The sequence below is a fragment of the Vanessa atalanta genome, chromosome 20, assembly GCF_905147765.1.
Source record: "Vanessa atalanta chromosome 20, ilVanAtal1.2, whole genome shotgun sequence".
In the NCBI taxonomy this organism is placed as follows: domain Eukaryota; kingdom Metazoa; phylum Arthropoda; class Insecta; order Lepidoptera; family Nymphalidae; genus Vanessa; species Vanessa atalanta.
The window spans coordinates 5,543,134-5,557,520 of record NC_061890.1 but is presented as its reverse complement, the minus strand read 5'-3'; the positions used below and the strand labels follow the sequence as shown (position 1 = coordinate 5,557,520).

Below are 14,387 nucleotides of genomic sequence, written 5' to 3'. Positions count from 1 at the left end.
TTGATACGCTTTGTGTAAGGGCTTGTACAAGCCCCTCTGGGTGGGTTACCCAGTCTTCGTAATATATTCTACCGCCGAACAGCAATACTTAGTATTGTTTTGTTCCAGTTTGAAGAGTGAGTGAGCCATGTAACAATCACCAGGGACATAACATCTTAGTTCCCAAGGTCGATGGTGCATTGGTGACATGAGGAATAAGGAATCAGCTTAACATTTAATTCAACACTGTAACATGACGATTCAAATTTATGAACCTATTGGAAAAATGAATATTTTGATTAATATGTATTATAAGTGGCTCATTTGCCAGTCCATCTGCCTATGACATAAAAAAAGATATCCATGTTGTTAGAAGTTCAATAACCTTTCACAATCATTCGAGAGCTTACAATCTTGCGAGATATATCATAATCTAACGGTATTTACAATTTCACGGTTCTATTTATGTACAATTTTAAAAATCTTTTTTAAAAATATAACACTTCATCTGATTGGTTCTACTGGTGACTGAAAGGAGGGTGACCCAGAGGAACAATTGTGATTCAATGGTTAATGCTACTAGCATTCATACAACTATCGGTTGTGGTCTATTGTTAATTAAGATCTATAATAGATCTATAAATGTACGGACTTAATGTAAATAAATATTACTTGATCATTAAATAAATAAATAAAAATATTCCTTATTTTTGTAACCCTTTTCAGATAGCTCTTAACATATTATTATACAGTGTATTTGTTAACATAATTAATACAAATACATTTATATAATATACTAGCGACCCGATTCCGCTTCGCACGGGTGCAATGCTGATACTAAATATACGACAGAATGTCTTACAACGTTCACAGTTTTTCAGTCATTAGACAATACCAACCGCTATATGCCTGCGGTTTAAATCTGTAATATCTTCGAAAATATTAATTTAAATTACATGCTGTAAAGAGCCATATTAATCTATATTAAATGCCAATATATTTAAGGTACTTAATTGGATAAGGATTAATGCTGTATTCCTTAATATCGCTTCGAAAATAAGCCATTATTTGACGTAAAAAGTTAACAAAGTTTGTTGGCTATCCATAACAGATAGACATATACCAAGTTTTTTTTTTGCGGTGTATAATACTTTAATACATTATTTTAATCTATCTCGTAGGGTTCAGCCAGCGTTTGCAATGTAAGCGCAAAAAATGTGTTTATTTACGACATAACTTCAGAAACCTCTAAAATTACCAGTGTTTCTCTGTTATATTGTGCATGTATTATACATATAATACTTCCTCTTGAATCAATCTATCTATTAAAAAAGACGCACCAAAATCCGTTGTGTAATTTTAAAGATCTAAGCATACACAGGGACAGACAGCGGTTAGCGACTTTGTTTTATACTATGTAATGATGCAATGTAATGATAATTTATAATTTTATTACTTATTATTAAGTGTTGTTTTATTTTATTTTATTTTATTTATGCCGTAGGAAGGGGCACATATATTATGTATATTTTTTAAAATTGGTCCTCTAGCCAAAGGTTACCTGGCTTTATCGCTGCTTAAGCGATAAAGCCTGTTGCAACTAATTGAACTTTAATATTAAACATTTAATAATCTACTGTGTAAATATTTCCTAAAGGAAAAACAACAGAGATTTCAATCTGTTATCTATGAAGCCGTATATTGATCTCAACAATAATAATGAACAGCAGATGCATAATATATTACTGGTCTTAGACTATAACTCCGATTTGCGTTATCCAAGCTCAATAATAGCTCAATAATAGTAGTATAATTGATCACGAACACGTGTGCTATTTGTTAAAATATTAATAGTTCTAACGAATGGAACGTTAATATTACAAATCAATATTTCATTTAAATTAAGCTTAAGCGTGCATATATAAAATAGCATTTATATGAACTTTGATTTAGCATTGAATATCAAAACATTAATAGATAGACACGAGAGAATTAACAAAAAAAAACATAATCTATCGCCAAACAGCAACACATCGTCTTGTTGTCTTGGTTTTGACAGTTTTTTTTTAATCTGTTTTTTTTTGGGACTTTTTTGCGACAAAGCCCAAAAATGTCTGTCCCATTGTTCCCTTAATGTCCAATTCCACCACCAGCAACAATAATAATAACATTATAATCACAACTTATTTTAACTTAAACTGGTAAATATTTTTTGCCATATCTGAGTCGGGTATAGACAGTGCGCTTTGAAAAACGCCGACATCCTTTAAATTTATATAGAAACGTCGCGTCAACTCCTGTCTCGTGGCAGCATTTCGGGCACATTCCTCTAGGAAATGCAGAATTTAATTTCTTCATTAGAAATCGAAATTTATTGAGTGGAATATGTCCAGAACGCAGCCTAACACCCACAACAATTTGTTGACGCGTCAACTCGTCTTCGACAGGTTAGAAGGATGAATTAGCCAGTGTTACTAAAGAAACGTCTTAGATCCCAGGTTGGCAGCGCTTTGGCTTGATGTAATTGCTGATATTTTTTAAAACGCCAATATATACTGGCGATTTTGACCACTTACGATCAGGTGGCCCATTCAAACGTTCGAAATCATTTTATTGAAAAAAAAAAGTATACAAATTTATTTCACTTTAAAAATATTTAAATCGACCGTGTAATTTTTTGCGATTTTACGTCAATATTTTGGTTTGCATTTAATCTCAAGTTACAGGTATTCGTGGAAAACAATGACGGGGAATACTTTCCCACGACGTTTTCAAATGAAACAAATGGAAAATGGCATGTGAATGGTATCAACATCGATAAACGAATAATTAAGCGTATCGAGCTGTATATACATCACAGAAAAAATACTCTGTATTAGTATTTTATATTGAAATCTGACAATGACACGAGTGAATTTATTTTAATTATTACAATTACAGGCCAAATTTAAGGGTCTTGAGGCCCTGAAACAAGAGAAGTGTGTAGTCTCCTAATTGATGTTTTACAAATCAATTACCACTCATGATTAATCATGAAATCTCAGAAACTATAACGCCTACAAACATGAAATTTGGTAGGTAGGTTTCTTTAGGATGTAACATCTGCTAAGAATTTTACGAAACTCTATCCCTAAGGGGGTAAAACGGGGTTTGTGTTTTATAAATTTCAGGTTCAGCTATTTAATTATATTATTATACTTTGACTTTATATAGATATCGAAATATATATTAAAATTGTTAACTCGACGAATTAAGTGTATCTCTATTTTGGGGGCCGCTCTCTTGTGGAGGCCCCAGGGCAGTTGCTCCGGTTGTCCTCATCTAAATCCGGCACTATTGTACAAAACCATTCAATACATACAGCCAATCTTATGGGCAAAACTTTTTATTGCTAGATTAACCAAAATTTTACTTATTTTTGTTGTAAAACTAGCTACGCAGTTACGTCGATTTAATAATCCAGTTTCGACGAAAATTGAAACTTTAAAGACTTAAGAAGAGTTACATAATAGAGAAGAAAGATATGACGTGGGAGAAAGAGAAATTGAGCTATTATTTAAGCGAAGTAACACTTCTATCACATGTACGGTACTGCACATGCAAATCTTTTCTGATCTACTTGTACTTCGACAGAGCACAACATCATCATGCTACAGTTGTCATTATCAAGCATTTTAAGTAACTGCCAGTTACCAAAGAGGTTTTACTGTCATAATTATAATAAAAACATTTTATTAATGTTACTAACTTTCTAAATGTAAACATAATTTAAAATGTATGTTTAGAAATTATATTTTAACGCATTTAAAGTACAAAATAATTTAATTTACTTTTATTTTTGTGTTATTGTATTTAATATATTATCTTTATTGCACATAAAATAATAACGGTGCCGTGGTAAGTACTTCAAAAAAGTCCTGGACGTGGGTAGACTTTCAATGATGCTTACGTTATTTTGCGTTCAACAACCAACCTAATTTTATTTAATAAAATATAAGGAAATTTTATAAGGGCTTTTTACCGTGTAGTTAGTTCTCTGTACGTGATATAATTTGTCCTTCCTTATTTCCTATCACTTAATTTATTATATTATTATAAACGTTAAGTATTTGTTTAAACAGAACTAGAAGTATGACTTATAAATAAGAGAAGTCACTAACAGTGAAATTAGTACCTACCAAGTCATACCATGATAAATGACGATTCAAAAGTGCTTTTATGGGCCAAGTTGAATAAAGAATACTTTTATTTTGGAACTCAAGGAGGTCTAAGACTTTATATAAAATTTACCTAATAATTATAAATATTGACTAGCAATTTAGCAAGAATTTATATCGAGATAATAAGAAAGACACTTCGACGTTTCTTGGGTATCCAAGAATAAATTCTTAAACTTTATATATAATTATATATAAAGTTTTTGTACGTATGTATGTAACAGAACTGCTTGTAAACGGATGGACCGATTTCAATATTCAATATCCACGGTAGGTGGCGCTGGGAAAGTATGTATATATTCTTGTTTCAAACGGACAAAGTCGGGTTGGGTCACATATATATATATAGTTATACTTAAAATATAATAAACCTAAATAATAAAAAAATATATTTGAAAATAAGTATTGTAATCATTGAATTGACTATCAATTTAAATACTTTACAAGACTTTACATTTTCCCAAAGAGGCGGAAAAGACAAGTAAGTTATAACAAAACACAATCGTTATTTTTGAGTTATGTTCTTACCGGGCTCCTTGAACTTAGCAATGCTTAGATGGGGATAAACATAGCAATATTAATAACTCCTTGAAAAATTTATCTTTCACATATACGTTATTAAAGTACTGGCTGAACCTGCGGCTTTACCTGCGCGAAATTTATAAAAGACAAACTTCCAAACCCCGTTTTACCACCTTAGAGGTGGAGTTATGTAAAACCCGTTCTTAGCGGATCTACACCCTATAAGGAATGTCTACCGAAACTAAACCGAATCGCATACAATAACGATCCATGGAAATTAATATAATATGATAATAATTATTATATTAATTATATAATATATGGAAAATTATTGTTAAAGTAATTGTCAGCAGAGGACGAATATGTACCTACTAGCTATATTCTTCAATATTCAATTAGTTGTTTGTGGTAATTACTGACAAATGGTGCAACCATAGATTTAGAGTCGTCTAGATACCTCAAGCCATCCGGCCGGCGTGCCCGAAGTTTCTGCTATGCACAAATTTGACGGTCTACTACTTTAATTTGCGTTCGCGTAATTGTGCCATTGTAAACTGTAAAAACTCTAGGATCAAATCGAGTCAATTGAGGTATTATCTATCATCGTTCAGTACTTTTTGCTCACATACCTATAATTAATTTAAGAATCATTGATTATGATGTTCAAGTATGCTCGGAGTGAAGTCATCGTAGGTATAAAAAAGATGACACACTCGGTTTTCAAACTAACAAAGGAACATGCGTTATCTATCCCAAATATGTGGGTGCATAAATGCGTTCTCGCTCAACTTTTAAACAAAAGCGACGTACAAGACTGTCATACTGATCGAAGAAGCTCATATCGTATGGAAAAAAGTGATCGAAATATGCGATATATATATAGGTGATATCACGTACAACCAGTTTGGTTATTCCTGACCGTGAACGACAAACGCTAGTTTCACACCTCACTAATTGTGTGAAAAGTACAGGCAATTACACAGAAACATGCATCATTGTTGTGTTTGTTGACATCGAAAAGACGCATGACCGAGACTTCCGTGATATTGTTATATGATATATAATATCGTATGTCATGAAAGAGAAAGGAGAATTGATATGGAAATATGTGGAGATATTTCGAGCGGTGTGGGTACAGCTGTTTCAATACAAACTTGATCGGCAGCTGGGAAAAGAAACATAGCTGAACTACTTACATACAAAACTAAATAAAAATATGGTAATTTAATGAATGCTAATATTGTACAAACCAAATATTTTGTAGTATTTGTATTAACAATTAATTAAAAATTAAAGGACGTGGAATAAATCCGTCTTCGAGTATTTATCGCCTATTCAATCAAAGAAGGAATAAAGATGAACGAACCTTTGTTGTATTTCATGCGATTGGCTAATAGCTGAACTATATTATGATCTATTAAGAAATTTTGTTGATATATCTCTATTTATAATACAACACTATTACGCGTAACTACTTGTAACCACTTTAATAGTACTTCCAAAGTTCCGATAAGACTTTCGACAGCATTCAAAACGTAATTTTCTCGAAAATCCATAATATATATCACAGATTATTCAAGCTCTTCGCCAATGATACAGCATCAATTCGCTGTCAAATGTTGTTTATTTAGTTTTTGTCCTCTTGTGGTTTAAATAGACTATGACTATTCTGTGTAAGAATTCACCACTGGTTGGAAGCGTCGTCCAATTTAACGTGGCGCTAATACTGGCCTAGTAACGGCGCCCTTAACTTTTCTTTTTGATTTTAAATGTCTTAATGTCAGATCAACAGGAAGATCAAATAGCTGCAAGCTATTTGACACAGTAACTATGGCCGGTTTGGAAGCCTGGCACAACAAAGAAGTGGAGGCCCCTAATATTTTTCCAATTATGTATAAGTCGTGTTTTTCTATTAGTTTTTTGGATAACTAGTTAAATTATTTTAACAAACATCGTTAATATGATGTTTTTATGATTGATATTTCTCAACAGACGTGCTGTCCGTGCCGTTATTATACCAAATTATTCATAATTGTTTTATCAAATTAAGGAATTTTAATTGCCTGCATAATATTACATTGTATTACAAGAATTATACTTGTATTTTACTATATCTATATGTTATATTAAAAATAGTTTGCTCGTTGATATTCTTGTTGTTCTTAGAAATATGTTAAAACAAGATAAGAATTTCGATCCAGTCCTTGTGGAGACGGGCTACAGGTCCAGTACATATTGGAAGTATTACAACAAAAACGAAAAAGGTTCACTTGGAAAATCAGAATCAAATCTAAACAAACGCTCTTTGACTCGGCCACTGTTCCAGTTTTTCTCCAATAGCATAGCATATGACTCAGTTCCTTGGTTAACTCATACAAATGGGTGATAAAATCTGATCAGGCCACACGAATTATGAGTGATCAAAAAGGAAAGTATTTCATAAATAAATACGTATACATGAGACGTATATTATTAAAAAAATGTGAATCAGCATCACAAAAATATTGACAAAGACATTTAAATAAATATTTACATATACAGTCTTGACATGATTAAGACGTTCACACATGAATATTATAATTTGTGCTTATCTTTCGCTTCTTTAAAATAGGGATGCAGCAATTTGAGAATTACGTTGTTTTGTATAGAATAAAATTAAACACAAAAAAGATGAGCACAACACTACTAGCGACAGACCCCAGCTTCACACGGGTGTAATTTATTAGTAAAGTAAGTGATATGCTGTAAATATAATTAACACTCTATCCATTTATTTCTACCATATGAAAAATAATTAGATTTGGATTATTCGTATCGGAGATTACTTTCTGCAAAAAACTAAGAAATTTTATCTCTTTATAATATTAGTAGGTATAGATTAGTATAGATGATTGTTGCCGTATGCATGAAGGATAATGAGAGATAACAAAAGCGGTATTTTATAAAATAAAAATGGGTTAATTTAATATTTGCAAATTAGATAAGTGCCCACTACTTTTTAAGAGCACGCTCTGTAAACAATTCGCCGGTATATTATGAGTTGATAAATATTGGCCTACCTTAAATAAAGACTAATTCTTTCATGTTTTTAAATATAAAAGCGAAATACCCCTCACTGATTAATCACGAAATCACGAAAAGAAATTGGTAGGTAGGTTCCTTATAGGGTGTAGATATCCACGGTATTTACGAAAATCCACCCCTAAGAGGGCAAACAGGGGTTGTAAGTTGGTGTTTTATAAACTTCGCGCTGGTAAAGCCAGCAAGAAGCAGCAAGTTTTTTTATAAGAAAAGACAAAGACTGGATTGTCTTAACACAAAAATGTTGAACTGTGTATTTTCAAAGTTTAATATAGTGTGAATACGTGAATATTATGATTTCAAATCAACTGAAAATACTCTTTATTGTGCACCAATAAATACATACAAGTCACATTCAAGAAAGATGCACAAGAGGCGGCCTTATCGCTAAAACAGCGATCTCTTCCAGATTTGTTAAACGAAATGAAACCTATTTATTCATCAATACAGTATCATCTAAAAATACGCATTAGTTCTATTACATCGTCCGAGTTCCCACTGACTTTAAAAGTATTAGACAGCAGAGTTTTCTAAATATATTTTTATTTTAACCTTTGATCGGTATATGAATGAATGTCTCTTTATACACAAAAAAAAAACCTTTTTAAACGACAATCATTAAATATACAATTGTGAATTGTTATCGTAGTGGTTCAGCGTTAGTATTAGTATTCATTTCACACACCTACTTGCACTTCGAATCTTATTTTGGATATAGACTGCTTCCGTTTTAGAGGCAGAAAAAACGCGTATATTTCGTATTGTTAACAGCAAAAATCCTAGAATATAAATCGCTTCAGGTAGGTTGATAATACCATACATATTCTTAGCTAACATTTAACAAAATAAGTATCTTAACATTAGCAATTAGCATTGACCACAGACAACTCAATGTAAATACCACACATTAAATACATTATTTACAATGTATATTTAAAAAAAAATACGCACGTATTCACAATTAATTTTAATTATTAATAAATAGAATTACTTACCTAGTTCATCCCATAGGAAATACGCAAACGATCTTATTTCATTACAACTTATCTTTAAATTAGTTCTACGTCCAATAATCACAATGAAACACAATACGGTTTCAAGAAGCATTAAAGTACACGTGTTATTATGGTTTGCCTGTTCAAAACGAATTATTAAAGGTACGTAATGATGCACTTTCGTACGTTATGGTTGTGTACATTTGATCATTAGGAAACGGCGCGCACGACTAACGTTCGCGTAACGAACAAATACAACATCGAACGTACATAGCTTGACCTTAAACACAGGGCTGGGATAGCACAATTAACTTCCTTACCCTTTTAAAAATATGTCCGCGCAACACATAACAACATAGTGTAGATATAATTATATCGATTATATTTAACATAAAATAGCTCAGTTAAATAGCATTCGAAGTATTTCATATACTTCTTATTAAACAGATATTTAAAAAAAATCTTCTTTGCATTTAATATGAAAAACAATAAATAAAAATATATAAATAATATATACTGAGATGATTAGATTGTTGCAAAGGTTTAGTAAATGTAAAAAAAAAATATCGACCAATATACACGACGAGTATATTTTTTATAATTATTCAATAATTCATTCGACATTGTTAAAATATTGTAAATTGTATAATACTATACATATTCTTAATGCGATAACCGAAAACATGCTAATACATATTGTAATTACAATGTATAGTGTTAGTTATATAATATTTTAAATATATTACAATTCACAAAAATGTCGCACCAAGCATGGCTGTCTATGCAGCGGAAAAAAAATGCTTTTTATTTTCGATTTTTAAATTTATATCTTCTATTAGATTAAAATAGCTGTCTGTTTTTACACTAAATGTTGACTGTTATTATTATTTTTTAAAAGGACGGTGAACCTGAAACCCTGAATTTGAAAAAACGCGATGCCATACATCCCGGATTATCAACAAAATAAATGTACCTAACAAAATTTGTTTCTGAAAATTATCTTTCCACGTTTGATATTCAAAATAATGAAATCGCGACTATAATACTGAAATAATAAAATAAGTGATTCTCGTCAACCCTTAATACTAACGTTTACTAGAAAAAGTTAATTATACGGTAAATGCTTGAGTTAATGTTTGAATAAGAACAAGATAGTATTGTCTCCTTTGGTACATTTTACCTGCTGGTTAGTTGTTATCTGTAGCCGACTTTAAACGACCTAGATCGACTAATATCGATATAACTAAGGCTCTTCCGGGATAACGGCAATAACCATTAGGCATGGTTAGGTCAACCAGTATGCGTCATATTAGTTTATACGTGTTTCCGTAAATATTAATTGGTATTTTTTTTTTATTGCGCTCTTGATGTCATTCCTTAAATATAACCGAATGCCTTATTTATTTATTTTTAACGATATTATATAATTGTAAGTAGTAGTTATTATATAAATAAATGTAAAAAAAATATATGACTAACTTGGAAGTGTTAATTGAAACAGCTGTGTTTACGTTTCCATGGTCTCAGTAAAAATATAAAAATGTTATACAGCTACAAATGAAGAAAAACAATAGCAGTGTTTTAGCCAATAACTACTAGTTGTTATACTAATTAGTTCAATATAAAATAGTAGCAACAGTCTACAATCCACACGTCAAGGCACAAGTGGAGACTTGTTACTCAAAACGTACCCTAAGCGACATATTTAAACAAACTCTATTACAAGTCAATAAAATTGATAATGGCATAATATATTTAGTTCATTGCTCTCAACACATGTTTTGGATATTTTCCAATTGAAGACATAAGAATGACTTTATTTCTGTATAGTCAAATGATGTTCTGCTGTTGATTAAATTTATTATATAAATCATGGCATTCATTTTTAAACTTGAAATTATTTTTTTAAGTTTATTGACTTACCTATACGTATTTTTCGGTAATATACCCCTTCCACTAAGGAGAACCTATTCGAGTATAACGTAATACTGTCAGGGATGAAAGAAAATGACAATTTCTTTGCAGTATATTATATCAGTTATAATTTTCATATTATTTGTTAAATGTACTTACATTGTCTGGTATTTCCAACATTTTTGCCAAGTAAAATATTAGCATCATCGTCGAAAAGCAGCTCTATCTGCAATAAAAACAAACAATACTTTTAAATATTGTCACAATGACAGAGGTCGATTAAAAGATAACAAATAGAATCATAACGATTGTGTTCAAACATTTGCCGATTATCGTCTACTTAACAAGTAGATGTTGATCCAAAACAGCACACAATAGTGATTATGCACAATATTCGACAAAATATTAATATTTATGATACAAATAAAAAGGGTTGTTTCATAGTAAATTGTTGTGTTTTGAGTAGCGTTGCCATATATACAATTTTTCCCGGATGTTCCTTAATTCGAATATAATTTAAATGTTTATTACACATAAAATTTTATTATTACGTTTTTTAAACCTGAATCAAATATAAATAAGTTTAAAAAAATATAATAGATGTATGTAATTTAATAAAGTTAATTAGGAGCAAACAATAGCTATCGAAATATACTTGAAACAAGACGTGGTAAATTTATAAGCCTTTAAACTTTTACTACAAAGTGTTAGTATATTTAAGGAAGAAAAACAAAGCGGTAAAACACAGAAAAAGACAGCTTATCATATAATGAAAATGTCGTGTTTGTCTTGATTGTTGTTGATGCTTAAAAAATAACATTTAATATCATATTATAGTCAAATCCAATAAAAGACATTGGTGGAAATTGGTCCGACCATCTTGCCAAAAAGACAGGTATAAAAATACTTAACAAATGCGAGGTAAATTATATAAAAAATATATTTTCGACAAGATGCATTAAACAATATAGACATAGACCCGAAAATATCGGTACAAATGAACAATGTCGCTTTGTTTACGAAATGATTGCCTAAGTACAGTTGTGGAAAGAGCGTTAGTGTACCATAAAAAGTTCTATAACTTAAGTGATAATATTAATTACGAATGAAAAGTCTTAATAAGAGTCTATGATTGATCGATAGCTAAACCCTAAAACACGAGTCAGGTGGATAATAGGACGGATTTTGTTAAAAGCATCAGATATTTTTCTTATTAGTCAAAATAAATTACTAATTTCTACGTTATTTTACCTAAATCAGTTTATTTCACATTGCATTCCCTTTAAAGACAGCGCTTGCACTTGCGCTCTTATTTAATACAGCGGGTATTAACCAAATAAAAACGTCTAACAAAAGCAGGCTGATATGTAAATATTACTTAATATTTTTTCGGACATGATCATCAAGCTGATCATAAGTACGCCCAGAGCAATTGTCGTGACAATTAATTAACCAAATTTCATGCCTAGTAATAAAGGTGCGTCGAATTTGAAAGTACTAAAGACCGAACTTTTATCAATCACACAATAGCGCACTTTCTTTTTGAACCATCCGCTGAGAGCATGTCGTGATTAGCAAGTAACAAAGATTCGTCTGGCATAGTGGTTGGATTTGTGTTGCGCTTTACCAGATGTTCGGCGACCTTAAAAATTTAAACATGACCAGCCAAAACTCGACGAATGGCAACCCTAATTGATATTTTTAATGTAAATGAATCTTTGATGCCAATATGTTGATTATTTTTAAGTATGCCTAATAGAATGTTTATTTCTTGGATATGACTTTTGGTACTTCGATTTCAATTAAGAGTAATGTCTTTTTGATACAAATAACAATGTCATAATTTGACAGTCAAATGTCAATGTCTAACAATGATCTATTTTTATATTTTGAATTTTCATTTGCTTCGTGTTGTTTATTTAAATCAACATTGACCATTTTATTCGTCCTAAATAACTTTTGAAATATATAACATCCAGATTTCGTTTGATGGGTTCAATATCTGCTATATAATTGTAAGTCTCTTACTTTTAATTTGATTTTATTATTAGTTAACTAACATTTTTAAAATCATTTGGTTACTTTATTTTGATCAGAAAATATTATAATCAGTTAAATGTATCGTGATTTTGCCGATATTTAATATAATGCTTATAATTTCTTACAAAACGAATTCCTTAAAATTAGGTATACAAATGAGGATTTTATATCGTTAATGGTGGAAAAAAACTGTTTATCCGTATAATATTAATTTTGTTATAAAAAGTATCATGGCATGATATATTCTAATGCAAATTATCCAACAACTATATAAGTTTCAGAATATATTCCTGCAACTGAAGGTGACCATGTAATGTTAGCATAATATAATTTTACAAGTGTACTTTTACAAATTTGTAAAATTATAAAATATAAATAATGCATTTAAAACTAAGTGTGGCTTAATCATATATAACCTGAGATTCACTATTGATTTAGGTTTATTTATACTATCAATTGAGTCGGTAATCTTCACTCATAATGGGTGTATATGGGTAATAACCCTAGGAATGTTTTTTCATAATTAAAGATAATAAATCGGATATATTAATATTAAAATTTACATAAGAATCATAAACAATAAGGCCTTTACATATAAAAATGAGTATACAAATGAAAATAAAAAAAAACTACTTTTATGACCGTGTGGAACAGTGGCAAAAATGGTACATAGTTGAATTTTGTTGTTGAATTGCAATTATATTTTCAAAATTTATTTTAAGACAATTTTCTATTTTATTATAATGTATTTTCATGGGCAGCTTTTATTCCTTGCTAAGGTAAAAAATTTAACTCAATTTAATGAAATCTTAACAAGTTTATTAAGAATATCTATAATATATATTCCTTATATAATTTAAATAATCTATAATATATATTCCTTTAATAAATTACTATTTTTTATGTATTAAATGAAGTTGAATATATTTATTTAAATTAGAATTACTAATAAAAGTGTATTGGAATAAATTCCTCGGAATATCTCAAGTGGATTTTAAAAATGCGATAAATTTAAACATTTAAGTTTTTTCCTGTAATAGAATAATTGCATATATTATTTAGTTGATTGAGTGCAACTATTATACATGGTACATATATATTGTATGTTGGTTTATAGATTAAAGTAACATGATTATGAGTAATGCATCAAATAAAAAAAAGTTAAAATGGGTATGACTTCTATATTCAAATTTTTTGATTTGAACTACAGATGTAATATCATTAGGAGACCCATAATATGTGGGTCACGTAAGTAAGAATACCTACTTTATAAATCTAAAATAAAACACAATTAATAATTTTAATACACAATTATGATTTCTTTAAATGCAATTCTGTACTGATATATTATAGTTTAATAGTCAATAATTTAAAAGAAAAATTATAAAACTTTAATAGGAAGAAATATAAGAAAAATATCTTTATCTTTAGTAATTAAAGTCATAAATAATCATAGTAATAAAAATCATTTCTGCTATTGGTATTTGATTAGCTTAAATGTACACTATTCCACTGTAATAAGGTCGAAGTTGTAAATGAATACGGAAGGGTCGACGAAAGTGGCCCTGCACTACTTTCTAACAGTGACAATTGAACTAGAATCCTCTTGAATGCCGCAAGTGTGTCGAATCTTCCGTGA

The 14,387-nt window shown here is 30.0% G+C and overlaps 2 protein-coding genes across 3 annotated transcripts in view; one reads left to right on the top strand and one right to left on the bottom strand.

Annotated features, from left to right (window-relative positions):
• LOC125071812 (calcium release-activated calcium channel protein 1-like) overlaps window positions 1–14,387 on the bottom strand; it is a 60,076-nt gene that overhangs the window by 19,162 nt on the left and 26,527 nt on the right. For both annotated transcript variants that reach the window (XM_047682204.1, XM_047682205.1), the window contains exon 2: window positions 10,868–10,934. In XM_047682204.1, coding sequence (XP_047538160.1) covers window positions 10,868–10,915 — 48 coding nt within the window. In that variant the 5' untranslated portion in view covers window positions 10,916–10,934. The remainder of the gene's footprint in view (window positions 1–10,867; window positions 10,935–14,387) is intronic.
• LOC125071813 (methyl-CpG-binding domain protein 4-like) overlaps window positions 12,590–14,387 on the top strand; it is a 33,559-nt gene continuing 31,761 nt past the window's right edge. The window contains exon 1 of the mRNA XM_047682207.1: window positions 12,590–12,723. The gene's annotated coding sequence lies outside the window, so the exon portion shown is untranslated. The remainder of the gene's footprint in view (window positions 12,724–14,387) is intronic.